General features: G+C 47.7%; 1 protein-coding gene across 11 annotated transcripts in view; it reads left to right on the top strand.

The window, feature by feature from the left end:
* Window positions 1-15972, top strand: part of VPS13D (vacuolar protein sorting 13 homolog D) — a 119025-nt gene that overhangs the window by 21767 nt on the left and 81286 nt on the right. For 6 of the 11 annotated variants that reach the window (XM_081201330.1, XM_081201331.1, XM_081201336.1 and 3 more), the window contains 8 exons: window positions 436-2667; window positions 4392-4540; window positions 7013-8056; window positions 10601-10691; window positions 11589-11715; window positions 13738-13918; window positions 15061-15243; window positions 15356-15403. In XM_081201330.1, the coding sequence (XP_081057456.1) occupies window positions 436-2667; window positions 4392-4540; window positions 7013-8056; window positions 10601-10691; window positions 11589-11715; window positions 13738-13918; window positions 15061-15243; window positions 15356-15403 (4055 nt within the window). The remainder of the gene's footprint in view (window positions 1-435; window positions 2668-4391; window positions 4541-7012; window positions 8057-10600; window positions 10692-11588; window positions 11716-13737; window positions 13919-15060; window positions 15244-15355; window positions 15404-15972) is intronic. The other 5 variants (XM_081201335.1, XM_081201333.1, XM_081201334.1 and 2 more) reach the window with 1 other exon arrangement.

Raw genomic sequence — 15972 nt, 5'->3', positions numbered from 1 at the left:
TGCGCACCACGCCGAACCCGGAAGTACAGGAATAGGTTACTTCCTGGTTTTGGCGCTCGCACATGCACAGAAGCACCAAATCGCGACCCGCGCATGCACAGGCGTGGTGCTGCGGGTTGCGAACACTGCGGGTTGCGAATGTTCCTCCCTCGCGGATCACGTTCGCAACCCGAGCGTCCACTGTATTTAGCAGAGTAAAAGAAACTTAGCGCGTTGCAGGATTCCCAAAAAATAGACGAGAGGCAATTAGTAATTCATCCAGGAGAGCTTTACTGCTACTGAAGGCAAATGAGCATAATGGTCACAAATCTAATACATTCAGGATTGGCACTGTCCAGTTGCAGCAGACAGGCTTTGTTCATGACTTTGAGCATAAGGTTGAGAAAGAGAGAATACCTGACTAAAGTTCTCTCTCCTGTCTTCTCAATCTTCCAGAGGAGCACAAAAAGAGGAGCTCCGGTGGTCCATCTTCAGAGCTGAGTGACCTGAGCGACGATGAGTATAAAACACCTCTTGCAACCCCTCCAAGCAGCCCGCCTCCTGAAATTAGTGTGGCTGGTGAGGACAAAACTCTCAAGTTCACGGGGGTAGAAATCAGTGAAGCACAGCTGCAGGCACACTTGATGAGTAAAAAAATGTATGAGACCTACAGCTTGTCATTCATGGATCTGCAGATCATGGTTGGCCGAGTGAAAGACAATTGGAAGCATGCCCAGGACAGTGATGTCGGCCCAACCCATGTGGTGGAGAAATTCAATGTCCACTTGCAGCTGGAACGCAGGTTGATCTACACCTCTGATCCCAAGTACCCTGGAGCCGTCTTGTCTGGGAATCTGCCCGATTTGAAAATACACATCAACGAGGATAAAATAATGGCTCTGAACAACTGCTTTGGAAGGCTGAGCACATCTGATACGGACATTGTGGGCACTTCGCAGATAGGCAAAGAGGTGACTTTTTCAGATCTGGACCATCGCGGAAGTTTGCACAGCTCTGTGGTGAATTTAACACAGAGTGTGATGGTGGTAGAACAACACACTAAGGAAGTCCTTGTAGAATCGCAACTGCTTTTAGCAGAGTTCCAAGTTAACTGTATGCAATTAGCCGTTGAAAGCAACGGCCGGTATATCTCCGTCCTCAAGGTTTTCGGCACGAATGCACATTTTGTGAAGAGGCCTTATGACGCAGAAGTTTCTCTCACAGTCCACGGCTTGCTGCTGGTTGACACTATGCAAACCTACGGTTCAGATTTTGACCTCTTGATGGCTTCTCACAAGAATCTCAGTTTCGATGTTCCAACAGGAAGCCTCCGGGACAGCCGAGCCCAGTCCCCTGTTGGTGGGCTCGACGAGGCTCGTGTAGCTGACAGGGTGCACTCGACCAAGAAATACGCTGTGGCGTCAAGTGATTTGCCTGGCAGCTTCCCACAGGACGATGAATCCTTAATTAAGTTGGAATACCAGTTTGTGAGTGCAGAATGCTCCTCTATGAACTTGGACAGCACTCTCCAAGTGATATCGGTCCAGATGAACAACCTGGATATCATTCTCAACCCGGAGACGATCGTTGAGTTGATTGGCTTTCTCCAAAAGTCCTTCCCAAAGGAGAAAGACGATTCTAGCCCTCAGCCACTCATGACTGATGCAGAAAGGCATTTCAGCGAGCAGGAAACCTTCCAGACCACCCACGCCCAGAGTACAGAGGTAGCAGTAGACATCCACTGGTTAAACGTCCTTCTCCTTAGGACGGTTACAATGGTGAACGGAGAAAAACTTGGCCGGAAAATTGCAACGGCGAGCATTGGCAGAACCAAAGTGAACGTCTCCATGGGCAGCCGGCTGGATATAAATGGCTCTCTGGGTTGCTTGCATCTTATGGACCTGACTCTGGACAGCATGAAAAACCAGTATGTCGTAAGCATTGGGAATATGATGCGGTATGAAAACCTCACCCACGTCCCGGGCTCCTTCAAGCCTACATTTCTCCAGTTCGACGATGCCAGTAGCCTTCCTGACGCCTTGAGCTTCACTTTCTCAGAGAAGTCCAAAGAGGAGTGCTCGCTCCAGCTCAGTATGGCCTCGCTGCATTACAACCACTCGGCCAAGTTCTTGAAAGAGATCACCTTGTCCATGGACGAGCTGGAGGAGAACTTCCGCAGCATGCTGAAGAGTGCAGCCACGAAAGTGACCACCGTCTTGGCCACGAAGACGGCAGAGTATAGCGAAATGGTGTCTCTGTTCGATACGACACCTCGGTCCAGGGACCCCTTCAATTTGGAAAACAGCGAAGGGGAGGAGGTCTTTCCGGTGCGCTTCAAAACCGAAACGATCAAGCTTATTTTGAATGTGAACATTGAATCCCCAGTGGTATCCATACCCCGGAAGCCGGGCAGCCCAGAGCTGCTGGTGGGGCATTTAGGGCAAATATCGATCCAGAATTTTGTGGCCGGAGAGGACAGTCTGAGAAGTGATAGGCTTCAGGTTGAAATCAGAGATATTAAAATGTATTCTCTAAACAGCAGCCATTTAGCAGCCAAGAAAGAAGCTTCTTTTGAGATGCCAGATGCACTGCACCCTCCTTCGGGTGTTGCTAGCAGCAGTGGCAGCAGCCAGGAAGATCCTCAGTTCACTCGGCACGATTTCTTTGAATCCTTACATAAAGGCCATGGTGAGTTAAACAAGGCTTGGGCTCGTTTGCTCCCACTTGTCAGAGCTACGGATTTGTTGGTAGCTGTGCAGTCAATCTGGTTTTTTATTAAGTCGGGTGGAGAACTTTGGGTCCAGGGACCACATGCAGATGTCTAGGCCTCTCTGTCTGGCACTTGGGACTCTTCATTGATCTTGCATCATGCTCTCCTTGGGACACAAAGGTGAAATCTCTCAGGGCACAAAGGTGAAATCTACATTTGATGCTCTGCTTACCATTGGCATGTGGCCCCTGGAAGGTTGCACGGAATGTGGCCCTCGGACTGGGGGGAAAAAAGGTTCCCCCACCCTTGTATTAAGTGGTAATAGGTGTTTTCTTTCATCTAAGGCAGTGTTTCCCAAACTTGCGTCTCCAGCTGTTTTTGGACTACAAATCCCATCAACTCTGTCCACTGGGAGTTGTAGTCCAAAAACAACTGGAGACCCCAAGTTTGGGAAACACCGATCTATAGCTTCTTCCCATTTTGAAGTAATTTTAGACACAAAAGATCTCAACTGTTTATTAACAGATTCGCACAGCTTAGCATGGCTTTGTATTTCTAGAGGATTCTGGGAAGAGAAGATAGTCAAAGGCAACTGACTTTGACTATCATCTCTTTCCGGAAACCTGGAATTTTTCAGGGCTGTGGGTGAGCATGGTCTTCTGTTCGTACTGGGCTACAGTTAGTAGCAGGAGGAGAGACTTCTGCCTCTTTTTTTTAACTTTTGCAAACCTCGCCACGGACAAAAGCCCCAGTAATGAGAGTTGTGCGCTGCCGAACATTGGAAAATTCAGGACATGCAAAAGGAAGTACTTCTTCACAGCACATACTGTGGTACCTCTGGTTATGAACGCTTCTGGTTACGCACGCTTCAGGTTACGAGCTCTGCTAACTAGGAAGTAGTTGCTCCCAGTTGCGAACTTTGTCCCGGGATACGAGCGGAAGTCATGTGCCAGAGGCATGCGCGCAGCGGGAGGCACCATTAGCGAAAGCGGGCCTCAGGATAAGAACGGTTTCAACTTAAGAACGGACCTCCGGAACAAATGAAGTTCGTAACCAGAGGTACCACTGTAGTTCAAGTGTAGTTAAAGTGTGGAATTTGCTCCCACAAGATGTAGTGACGGACACAAATTTGGATGGCTTCAGAAGAGAATTAAATAATTTCATGGGGGATCAGGCTGTCAGTGACTGCTATCTGCGATGACTATACCTGTTGCTGGGAATTCCAGGTGGGGAGAGAGCTCTCGTTGGATTCCCATAGACATCTGGTTGGCCACTGTGAGAACAGGGTGTTTGGACCAGATGGGCCTTTGGCCTAATCCAGCAGGGCTCTTCTTCAGTTCTTACTGAGTGGATTTGTGAACGCCTAATCACTAATTTGCATAATGCAGGCTGTTACGGGTTGTAGCAGGCAACACCTTTTCAGCATGTGAGTTTGAGCAACAGAATTGGAATCAAGGTTTCCATCTTGGCTGGTAAAGCTGCTACCTTTAGCCTGGAGTGTTTTTATCGTGTTTTTACTATTCTGCTGGGAGCCACCCAGAGTAGCTGGCGAAACCCAGCCAGGTAGGTGGGGTATAAATAATAAAATTATTATTATTATTATTAGGGGTGACCCATCTCTGGTCCTTATCAGATCATAACGCATAATGTGACTGTTAATCCAGACCTTAATAACATTGAACACACGTCTCCTTAATTGCAGCGTTTCATATTTTGAATAATGCTACTATCCAGTTCAAACTGGAGAAGATTCCAGTAGAGAGCGATGCAGAGTTGGCCTTCTCCATGAACGATGATGTTGAAATTTCAAGCCTTATGCGGATCGAGGGGAAATTTGTCAACCCTCTACGGGTAGAGTACACTTCGGTTTCTAATTTTGGGTAGTGGTCCTCCTGCTAGAGATGACTATGTTGCCGTTGGTTAGTTGGTTCTTGCAGGCTTCTCAGTGGTACATATGCTTCATTTATTATTATTATTATTATTATTAGTTATTTATTATATTTATATACCACCCTTCATCCGAAGATCTCAGGGTGGTTCACAAGATAAAAAAATGCAGGATAAAAGCACAAAATAAATAGTTTAAACAAACCGAAACAATACCCCCCACCACATTTAAAATGCTGTAGAGTGGTCCCTGTGTGATAACCTTTAACTCCTCTCCTTCTATTTTGTTGTAATTCACAAAGTGGCCTCTCTCTGTGTGGGGCAGTTTCAAGCACCTGCAATAAAAGTATGGTCCTGCCAGCATACTGTCCTCTAGCTGATTTTGTAGCATGGAGTTTAGTGTGAATACCGTATTTTTCGCTCTATAGGACGCACTTTTTCCCCCTCAAAAATGAAGGGGAAATGTGTGTGCGTCCTATGGAGCGAAGACGCCATAGCCCCCCGCGACCCTCTCCCGGCTGGGGAGGTGATGGCAGGAGCCTCTACAGCCCCGCGTCACCTCCCCAGCCGGGAGAGGGTCGCAGGGGTCGCTTTAGCCTCGCGCGCGCTCTCCCAGCTGGAGAGGTGACGCGGGGCAGTAGAGGCTCCTGCCATCACCTCCCCAGCCGGGAGAGGGTCGCGGGGGGCTGCTTTAGCCCCGCGCGCGCTCTCCCGGCTGGGGAGGTGACCCACGGCTATGGCAGGAGCCTCTCCGCTGCCCCTTTCCTCTGCTCCCTGACCTGCTCTTTGGGGCTGGTGGTTGGCTTCCCCCGCCAGCCCCAAAGAGCAGGTCGAAAGGAACCTGAAGCCTAGAGAGCGAGAGGGGTCAGTGCACACCGACCCCTCTCGCTCTCCAGGCTTCCAAGGTAGCCGCCTGAACGCACCTTAAACCACACCTTGTTTTAGAGCGGGAAAACAAGAGGGGGAAATTTCTCCCCCTCTCTGTGCATCGCCTCCTGCCGCTTCACTGAAGGGGCGCTGGGCAGAGAGGGGGAGAATTTTTTTTTCTTGTTCTCCCCCCTCTAAAACAAAGTGCGTCCTATTGTCCGGTGCGTCCTATGGTGCGAAAAATACGGTAATAGTTTAACAAGGGCTGTTTGGAAGAAACTCCCCTTACGCATTTACAGAATGATACTGCTTCCAGGCTAATGTACCTGCTGGCCACAATTCTTCACTGACGGTACTTCCACTATCTTGCAGGTGTAGAGAGCTCTTTCTCACTAATGCTGCACAGCATCGGTAAAATAGGCCTGGACTGGCAGCCGTAGTTAGGCTCTTCTTCTCCTGGTCCGGGAGCCCATCACTGCTGGGCTAATGCCTCCAAGTTGTCTAGTTAGGAAACTCTTCAAGTAGTTTGCATACATTCCACTGCCAGGAAACAGTTTTGTTTCCTGTTTAGCCTAGGCCAGAAGTCCTTCTCCCTCCTGCCTATCTAGAAACATTTTGGCAACAGCAGAGGAGCTGTGGAAGAAAATAGAGGTGGCGGGAAAGATTAGTTTAAAGCTAAGGAAAGATAATTACCGTATTTTTCGCCCTATAGGACGCACTTTTCCCCCTCCAAAAATGAAGGGGAAATGTGTGTGCATCCTATGGGGCGAATGCAGGCTTTCGCTGAAGCCTGGAGAGCGAGAGGGGTCGGTGCGCACCGACCCCTCTTGTTCTCCAGGCTTCAGGAAGCTATCCCCCCAGCCTGACAAGCTCCCAGAGCGATGCCAAAGCTGCGCGCAGCTTCGCCATCGCTCTGGGACCCGTTCTGGGGGCTGGGGTCGGGGGAAGCTCCGGCTTCCCCCACCCCAAGCCCCGGAAGCGATGGCGAACGTGCGTGCACCTTCGCCATCGCTCTCGTACGCTTTCTGGGGGCTGGGGTCGGGGAAAGCTCGGGCTTCCCCCGCCCCAGCCCCGTGCCTGGGGGGGGGAATAATTCCCCCCCTTTATTTCCCCCTCCCCCCAAATCTAGGTGCGTCCTATGGGCCAGTGCGTCCTATAGGGCGAAAAATACGGTAGTTTAAAGGTAAGAGAAGAGCATTTTTTTTCTCAATAGGCAAGAGACAAAAGGACTTCTGATCTAGGCTAACTAGGCTACAGGAAACTAAGCTGAGGTTTCCTGGAAGAGAGGCGGAAGAGGAGCACATGCAGATTTCTTGACAAGTTTTCTGTCTTGATAAGTTGGAGACATTAGTCCAGCAGTAATTGGGTCCCTTTATCCAGCAGAGGATGGTAAGTTCCAGGGAACCATCTTTGCCCCACCATGTGTTCACTGAAGAAGTGGGGAAAATTTCATCTGAACAACCCTACTCTCATGCCAGAAGAAGCATGATGCATGTGGTTGAAAGTATCACCAGACTTCTTGAAACTCAGTTTCCAAGTGTTTTACAATGCACATCTTTCCCCTTAAAGGTGGTGCTGGCAAAACATGTGTATGAGCAAGTCTTGCAAACCCTTGACAACTTAGTTTGCAATGAAGATTTGACCAAGCCACCATCCAGCTTTCCATCCTCCCCGTATCCCAGCTCCAGCTCCCCATCAGTATCGCACCGCAGCATGAGCACGGACTTTTCCACCGACAGGAAGGAAAATGGGCTCTTCAGTCACTCCAGCTTTTCTGCGTCTTCGAACAAATTTGTGCCTGTCAAGGAAGTGGCACAGTCCTTTACTCAAATACAAGCCACCTTTCACATTTCAGAGCTCCAGGTTCAGCTGAGTGGTGACCTTACGCTTGGGGCACAAGGCCTGGTTAGCTTGAAATTTCAGGATTTTGACGTTGAGTTTGCCAAGGACCACCCTCATACCTTATCCATTCAGATTGCCTTACGTTCTCTGCTAATGGAGGATCTTCTGGAGAAGAATCCAGACTCTCTGTATAAGAACCTCATGGTGTCACGCGGAGCACCCAAACCATCCAGTTTAGCACACAAGGAGTACCTTTCCCAGTCTTGTCCGTCCGTGTCTAATGTGGAATATCCAGACATGCCCCGTTCCCTCCCTTCTCATATGGAGGAAGCTCCTAATGTCTTCCAGCTGTATCAGCGGCCCACCTGCGTCTCCCAAAGAAGGCACAAAGAAGATGCAGACTCAGGCTATCCGTTAACGCCGCCCCCTTCTCCCACCGCCGAAAGGACAGCTACACCTTGCGGGAAGAGCGACTTTGACGATTCCTTGGTCCACATCAACATGTTGCTGGTGGACAAGAAGCACCCGGAGTTCTCTTCCAGTTATGGCAGAATCAACCGTATTGTGGATGTTGACTTTAACTGTTTGGATGTTTTGATAACTCTGCAAACTTGGGTGGTGATACTGGACTTCTTTGGGATTGGGTCCACTGCTGAGAATCACAGCTTTAAGTCACAGCCTGAAGATGTGCAGCATACCGTTAAATCGGAGACAAATGTATTGTCAGCCTCGGAAGGCCAGGACTCTCTAAATACCAAACTGGATCTGAAGGTACGAGAGGGGCAGGGGGTCCTGTTTGTCTTCATAAATTATGTCTTCATGCAGTGACTACTTGCCAGGTTGTCCCTTTGGCAAGTAGGACTCCCAGCAGACACTTCTGTGTTGCCACTTTGGAGAAGAGAAACAGGGTTGTATCCAATGCTAATCATACGCAGAGTAGACCTATTGATGTTTAGGGACATGGCCAAGAGGCCCTTCCATTTCATTGGGTCTACTACTCTTGAGTAGAGCTTTGTTGGATTCAAACCAGGAGCTTCACTTCTCTAAACAGCAGAATAAATGAAAGAAACGTGGCTTTCTTCCAAGCTCTGCACTTGTCAGATACCTTGTGACAGAGGCAGAGTCTTCTGTTAAGCCAGTGCATCATATAGTTTGCTCTTGCATAGCTGATTTTTAAAAAGATAAAACAGCTGGTGCCATGGATGGGTAGGAGATGGATTCAGACTGTGGCACGAGGGGTCATTCACTCTTTGTTCCTCTTTTGGTCCTGAATGGAATCATCACATTTTCTGCCTGCTATTTGCAATGGCCTCCCCTTGCCAACTGAAGACTTTACAGGGCATAATTCAGCACTGTGACAGAAGCAAAGGGTTGAAGCACTCCTCATTCCATCTCATGCTTTTCATGTTGGCTGTTTATTACAAGGATAACTGCATGTCATGCCTGGTTTGACCCTCACTTGCACAGAAGCTTGGAGAAGAGAAGAAAATTCTGCTGGCTCTTCTGTTCTCCAAACTTGTATGCAGGTGGGAATACTTTGCCTCTCTTCCAAGTCAAGCATGAAGGTAGGCTTGTGTTGACTACAAACCAGTAAGGCAAATCAATATGTGTCTAAGTTTGTACAGTGGTGCCCCGCAAGACGAACGCCTCGCAAGACGGAAAACCCGCTAGACGAAAGGGTTTTCCGTTTTGGAGGCGCTTCGCAAAACGAATTTCCCTATGGGCTTCCTTCGCAAGACGAAAGCCCATAGGGAAATCTCTGGGACAGCGGGGAAGCGCAACGCTTCTTTCCCACTGTCCTCGGACCTCCTCCGAAAGCTGGCGGTGGGGCGGAAAGCCCTTCTCCCCGCGCCAGCCTTCGGAAGGCTCCTCTGAAGGCTGGCAGTGGGGCGGAAAGCCCTTCTCCCTGTGCCAGCCTTCGGAAGGCTCCTCCGAAGGCTGGCGGTGGGGCGGAAAGCCCTTCTCCCCGCGCCAGCCTTCGGAAGGCTCCTCCGAAGGCTGGCGGTGGGGAGAAAAGCCCTTCTCCCCGCGCCAGCCTTCGGATGGCTGTCCTGAAGACTTGCGGTGGGAGGAGGGTTTTCCTTCCCACTGCCAACATTCAGAATGCTGTTCTGAATGTTGGCGGTGGGGAGGAAAAACCCTCCTCCCACCGCAAGCCCCGGGAACAGAGGAGAAGCGCTGCGCCCCTTCCCCTCTGTTCCCGTACCTGTCCTGAAGGCTTGCGGTGGGGAGAAAAGCCCTTCTCCGCACCGCCAGCCTGGCAAGCGGTTTCCATAGGAACGCATTAATTGATTTTCATTGCATTCCTATGGGAAACCGTGCTTCGCAAGACGAAAAACTCTCAAGAAGAAAAAACTTGCGGAACGAATTAATTTCGTCTTGCGAGGCACCACTGTATTTGTTTTTTGAGTAGGCATTCAGATGTATTTCAAAACATACTTTTGATTGTTCAGATGACAAAAGTTCTGAAGGAGAGTTGGAGACATGAAGGTTGGCTTGATTCAGACATTGTGCTAAACCATTGTTAAAGGAGATTTATCCTTTGCTGTGTCATTTTGCAAACTGGCTTATAATTAGCTCTCAGTGCAGAATCAGAAACTAGTTTGATGTGGCTTTGTAAACCATGGCTTGTTTATGATTTGGCATAGTGTTTTAATACTGACAAGCCATTGTTGTAGCTGTCCCCCTGTTTCTGGAGACCACTGAACCTGGACCTGTGAGCTGGATATTTGGGGAAGCGCCATAGCTCTGTGGCAGAACATTTGCTATGCAAGCAAAAGAAAGCAATCTCTAGAATCTCCAGGTAGGGGTGAGAAAATGTCCCCAATCTGAATTCTTGGAGAGCTGCTTCCAGACAGTGTAAACAATGGTCATAGATGAACCAATGGTCATTATAAGGCGTTTCCTATGTTCCTCTGGTTGCCAAGCAGTCGGAAGTTGAAAGCAAAGAAACAACTGTAATCCATGGTTTGCCTGACTTTAAAAAAAACAAACACCCAAATCATAGTTTGTATTCTGAACTGTGGTTGATACAATCGATAGCCAGGGTAGTGTTTGAATTTAGCCTTCCTGTCAAAGTAACTCTTAGACCCAGTATGTAGCCAGCTATATGGTAAGGCAAATTCCACTGGATGTGCCTCTTACGTGTATTGCTAGCTCCTGTTGCCTTCTAGATGTCTTGAATCTCTGTCTCATAAAGATGTCCTTTAAAATGTGCCTTGAGGAATAATATTCAGGAGGAAGGCTTGTAGCACTTGGATGGAAAAGGTCATATATCTGAGCATGTTTCCAGTCTCATCCTTTCTGCTTTATTAGGTGCATTCCCTCTCCTTAGTTCTGAATAAGACGACCAATGAACTTGCTAAAGCGAATGTATCTAAACTGGCCACTCATGTGGAAATGATTGGTGAGTGTGGGTTGCCTACATTTCTTGTGGGGTGGGGGTTTGATTATAGAAATGAGAGTTGTGTTTCGGGATGATGTTCACACTTGGGAATCACTCCCGGCCTTGCTCCCTTGTCTCACATACGTCCCTTTTGGACTTGCTAAATACCCAGTTTGCCAAGCAGAAAACCGGAGGAAGGGAACATGCAGCTGAATTTGGTGATGAGACTCAGATCTCCAAATTCATGGCTTTTTGACATCTGGCAAAGAGCAAATATGTCCCAGTTTGCATGTAATATTAAACCATAGTTCATTTAGTTAAGCACAAGCAGAAACTAAGGTGTGTGGCCTTCCTGGAGTGGCAAAGCGAGAGTCTTGCTAAGAAGGCACTTCAGAGCAGCATGTAAACTACAGCTAAAAATGACCTGCTGGCTGATAAATTTTGCTCTGAGCTGCTGGTGAACATTGGGCATTCTATTAGCAAGAAAATCCTTCGGTCTTGCTTTGGTTGTTTATGTGGTACATAATTGCAGAAGTGCATTACGAAAGCAAAGACAACGTCAGCTATTATTAGTTTGGTATGGTAGATTCACCTATCGGGGCTTTACTAGTTTTGAAAACCCAGCCCTCCTCCTTCTCTTCTGTTATACATCTTTTCAAAGAAGAGGCTTTTCTTTTTCTTTCTTTGGCTTCCTCAAAATCCTGATCCCTTCCCCTATTGTGGGGTGCTGAGCAGGAGGGAGTTGAGAGTTACAGCTTGATTATTGCTGTCAGCCAGAGAGAGCACCTTGAAACTTATACCTTCGATTTCTCATAACCCATGTCTGGGCTCGCCTCCCTGGCCCCTTTTACTGGCTTTAAATTAGCTGGCAGTGAATGCTCACTCAGTTGGTGTCTGAACCATCTTCTGTTCTTGTAGAAGGAGATCTTGCCCTTCAAGGGAGCCTTGGAAGCCTATCCCTCAGTGATCTCACCTCGCACGGAGAGTTGTACAGGGAACGTTTCACTACCAGCGGCGAAGAGGCACTCATCTTTCAGATCTACAAGTAGGTGGTGGAGACGTTGCTGTTTGGCTAGGCTGCTTCAGCATGATCAGTAGGATTCCACTGATGCTTCCAAACCAGGTGTGGGGAGCCTTTGGCCCTCCAGTTGTTGCCCCATGAAGCACGGCCAGTGTGCAGGGATGATGGGAGTTGTAGAGCCCTAAGGCTTACCACACCTGTTTCAGACCAGACCAAAACAAACTAAAATACATTAGATTTATGTGTGGTGTTTATAGAGGTTCCCCCTGAGAGTGACAGCATTCCCAAGCCTGGACAAAGATCTCAGAGCGGTTCTTCACCTGTAGTCTGGTCCATCCTTCCATGTGAGCACTCCATCACTTCATTCCAACCTCATTCCTCAGGAGCGATGGCACTGGAAGCCAACATTAGCCTTGTCATTTGCAAGTTTCTGCCACCCTGCTCCCTGAGGTCCTCTGCAGAGACCTGGTGCATATCCTGCTAATATCTGGTCCTGTGGATTTGCCCAGGCTTGGGAATGCCCTCTCCTGGGAAATCCCTTCAACTCCCGCAAGGGTGAAGACATTTGTTGTTCAGGCCTGCCTCTGACGTCTTCATTTTCAGCGCCTGCCAGTTTTGCTTGTTTCCCTAGCTGTTACTTGGTTCACATCAGGTTGTGTCTGTGCGTTTCATTTTTGTTTAGTTTTTTATATTTTACTTGGAACCCAAAACGTTGCGAGCTGCTTTGGGCACCTCATGTTTAAACATCTTCAAATGCACTCATTGCTGGCAATTACATCTTTTCAAGAGCATAGCATCAAGGAGAGTCCCTGCCTTCTACAATGTGCTTTATGATCAGGCTTCCTTCAGAATTAGCATAGCTCAGTTGGATAGAACATGTGGCTGATAATGCTGAGATTGCAAGTTCGATCCCCATATGGGACGGCTGCATATTCCTACATTGCAGGGGGTTGGACTAGATGATCCTCAGGATCGCTTCTGTGGGAATGTTGAGGATAATAGGAAAGGATATATTGGATAAGTATTATCCGTCCTTCACTCATACTAGTAAGTGATGTAGCAGAGCAGATTCCCCTCAATAGAGCTGGAAGCTAGTTTGCAGATTTGTTTGAATCTCTTAGTTAAATTTATTTCCTGGTGTCCCCTTTAATCCCTCTTAAAGACACAAGAGTCTTTCTCAGTAAAGTAACAAAAAGTTTGCTCACATTTCAGTTCACAATTCGATCCCTGAAAGGCAGGCTTTTCTTAGTAGTTGCACAAACAAAGTATGAGTTCATTTCATAGGGAGACTGAACTCATGTGCTGCTGGCTGAGAGCCAGCAGACAGCAAAATTACATTAATATAACAAAATGGCTGCAGGAGAGCAGCAACAAGGCAGCAAGAATCAAGACTGAGACTGAGAAAATGGCAGCATGACTTGGCTCTTTTATGGAGTCAGCCAGAGCCAAGCCCATCTCCCAGGTCACATGCAGGGGAAGGATGCTCCAGACCAGTGTAACAGGAAGTTACACTGATTGGATGTCCCCCTGCCTGTGCCCACTCTAGGGAAATGAAGAATGCTGCATTTGACTGTACCAATGGATTACATCCCATAGCTTCCAACCCCACAATTCTATGATTAGAAGCACAGGGGTACAGCAGAACTTTCCTGTTGCTGTACTGAGCCTCAGGGTTGCTCAGAGAGCTTTGGAACTTGGCGTTGCTTTCTGAGCACCCGAGGTTTAGAACAGTAGGAACAAGTTTCCATGTTCTCAGCTGTCAGGGAGGGACTCATCCCCTGAAATTCTGCTGGGTGTTGAGCTCAGTGTAACACCAGAATATCTTGTTTCCTGCTCTAGAAGGGAGGGGTAGAGAACAAATTTCACGGTGAGCCAAGATACGTTGGTCTGTTCGACTCCCCTCATAATGAGGAAGAAGAGAAAAGTATTCAGCCAATAAAACATAATGGCAGCTGGTTACGAAGATGTCATCTGGTGTAGCCAGGTGACCACGGTACACCTGAGCACCTTTGCGTGGAGCACACTGAATGTCTCGTTTCCCACCAGGTACGGCCGGCCCGACCCCTTGCTGCAGAGAGGCTGTGATATGCGCGTCAGCCTACAAATGGCATCGGTGCAGTATGTCCACACTCAGCGCTTTCAAGCCGAAGTGGTGTCTTTCATTCAGCATTTCACTCAGCTGCAGGATGTCTTGGGGCGGCAGAGAGCAGCAATCCAGGGACAGACGGTATGCTTTATAGCCTTCCTTCTGAAACACGAGGACCCTCCAAGGGTTACCGGAGGCTTCTCCGCAATCTGAGAGTCCTCTTTGCGATAGCCCTTCTGTTTTTCCTGCCCTGGGCAGCCAAGGATTAGAAGGCACAGTTCTTTTATCATAATGGCATACATCATAATGGTGCCCCTACGAAAGTAGCTTGTGGAATTTCAGAAGATTGAGTTTGAACGTCCACAACATTTTCCATGCAAGCAGAACTAGAAATCAGGACAGCCTACAGCAATACATAGCGAGCCGACGCATTACTTTGTCATCTGTTCCCCAAACAAACACACTGATTTTGAGAGCTAGACCTATAAACAATGAGCTCTCCCTCTTTCTGCCATTGCATTTTCCTTGGGGGGGGGATGTGTGCGTAATAATAATAATAATAATAATAATAATAATAATAATAATAATAATAATATATTATTTATACCCCGCCCATCTGGCTGGGCTTCCCCAGCCGCTCTGAGCGGCTTCCAAAAAAATATTAAAATACTGTAATACATCAAACATTAAAAGCTTCCCTAAACGTGTGTGTGTGTGTGTGTGTGTGTGTGTGTATATTTGCAAACACATAGTATCCATTAAAAATAAATAAATTTAAAAATCCAAATCCCCAAATCACCCCAGTTTTGGAGAGATTCCGCTTCAGCTCAGATGGGGCCAGAGTATTTCAGAAGTAAGGGGTCTATGCCTTGGCTTTTGAAAAACGGGATCTGTGGTACTTAGCTAATTGGGAACCACTGGCATAGACAATGCAGAGTAAATGGACCAATGGTCTGAGCTGATCTAAGGCAGCTTCCTGTGTTTAGAAACTTGTGGGGAACTTCGTGTCAAACTACATTTTGTGTAATTTTTTTTAGTATTTTAATAGTGATATTCCCCAAGGTGTAGAATTCAGGCAGACTTGGAAGGTCTGGCATTTTGGCCATGAGAATTTTGGGTGAGATTAACTGAAACCAGTAGCAGGTTTTCAGCATTGCGGTAGTAGCGAAAAATCATCACTTGATTTTTTGTAAAATCACTCTTCTGTACTTTTTGTGGGAGAGGCATAGCATACCCATGATATTAACAGGGCATCTTTTGAGACAACCTCTCTCTTCCCTAAGGTACGAGATCAGGCCCAGCGAGCCACCAGAGTTCTTCTGGACATCGAAGCTGGCGCTCCTGTCCTCCTCATTCCTGAAAGCTCCAGATCCAACCATCTTATTGTAGCCAATCTTGGGAAACTGAAAGTCAAGAACCGGTTCCTTTTTGCAGGTACCCCTGGTACCTTTTCACTAAAAGATAAGGTAAGACTAATGTACTTGCCTTCACTGTTCTGTACATTGCAGTCAAGCTCAGGAGACAGTAAAAATGCATTTGTTTTGAAATATTTCTGTCCCCTTTTCCTTTCCCCACGAGGACTCAATTTTGCAAGGCGGAGTCTACAAGGATCGTATTCTATGTGAGGTATCTCCAAGCATCCTTCCTTGCAGAGAGGGTGCTGGGTGTTTGTGCTAAGAACCCATGTGGAATTCAGCTACCATGCACATTTCATTCAAAACACGGTGTCCATATTTCTGAAAATACTACCACTGCTGCTGTAATAATTGACACAATTACTGCTGCAGTAATTAGCTGCAGAATTCCATAAGGGTTGGTTTTAGCTTGCGGTGTTCTTTTGCTGTGCCTTTTCAAAGTGCTCTTCAGAAGTGCCTCACCTTATTTGCAGGTGTCAGTGGAAAATGGGTGCCAGCTTGTGGTGTAATTCAATGTTCACAGGCATAATACATTTCCATCTGTGTCCCCCATCACCCATTTTGCCTAGAGTCAGGAGGAGTTGTGCAGCCATCCTTGCTTCTGGGCAGCATACAGCAGAGACGGGTGTCATAGGGTGACAACTGATAGGAAGTGTTTGTGGAGTGGGCAGAGGGTATCTTCAGCTGCAGCTGCTTTTCAGGAAGAAAATGCACTTCCAGTAAGGGTCTGCATCGATGGAGTGAGAATTGCTCCTTGTATATGGAATATTTCGTTTGTCA

Source organism: Podarcis bocagei, assembly GCF_964188305.1.
Source record: "Podarcis bocagei genome assembly, chromosome: 7".
Taxonomy (NCBI): domain Eukaryota; kingdom Metazoa; phylum Chordata; class Lepidosauria; order Squamata; family Lacertidae; genus Podarcis; species Podarcis bocagei.
The sequence above is the reverse complement of the archived record's forward strand: the minus strand, read 5'-3'. Positions and strand labels throughout refer to the sequence as shown.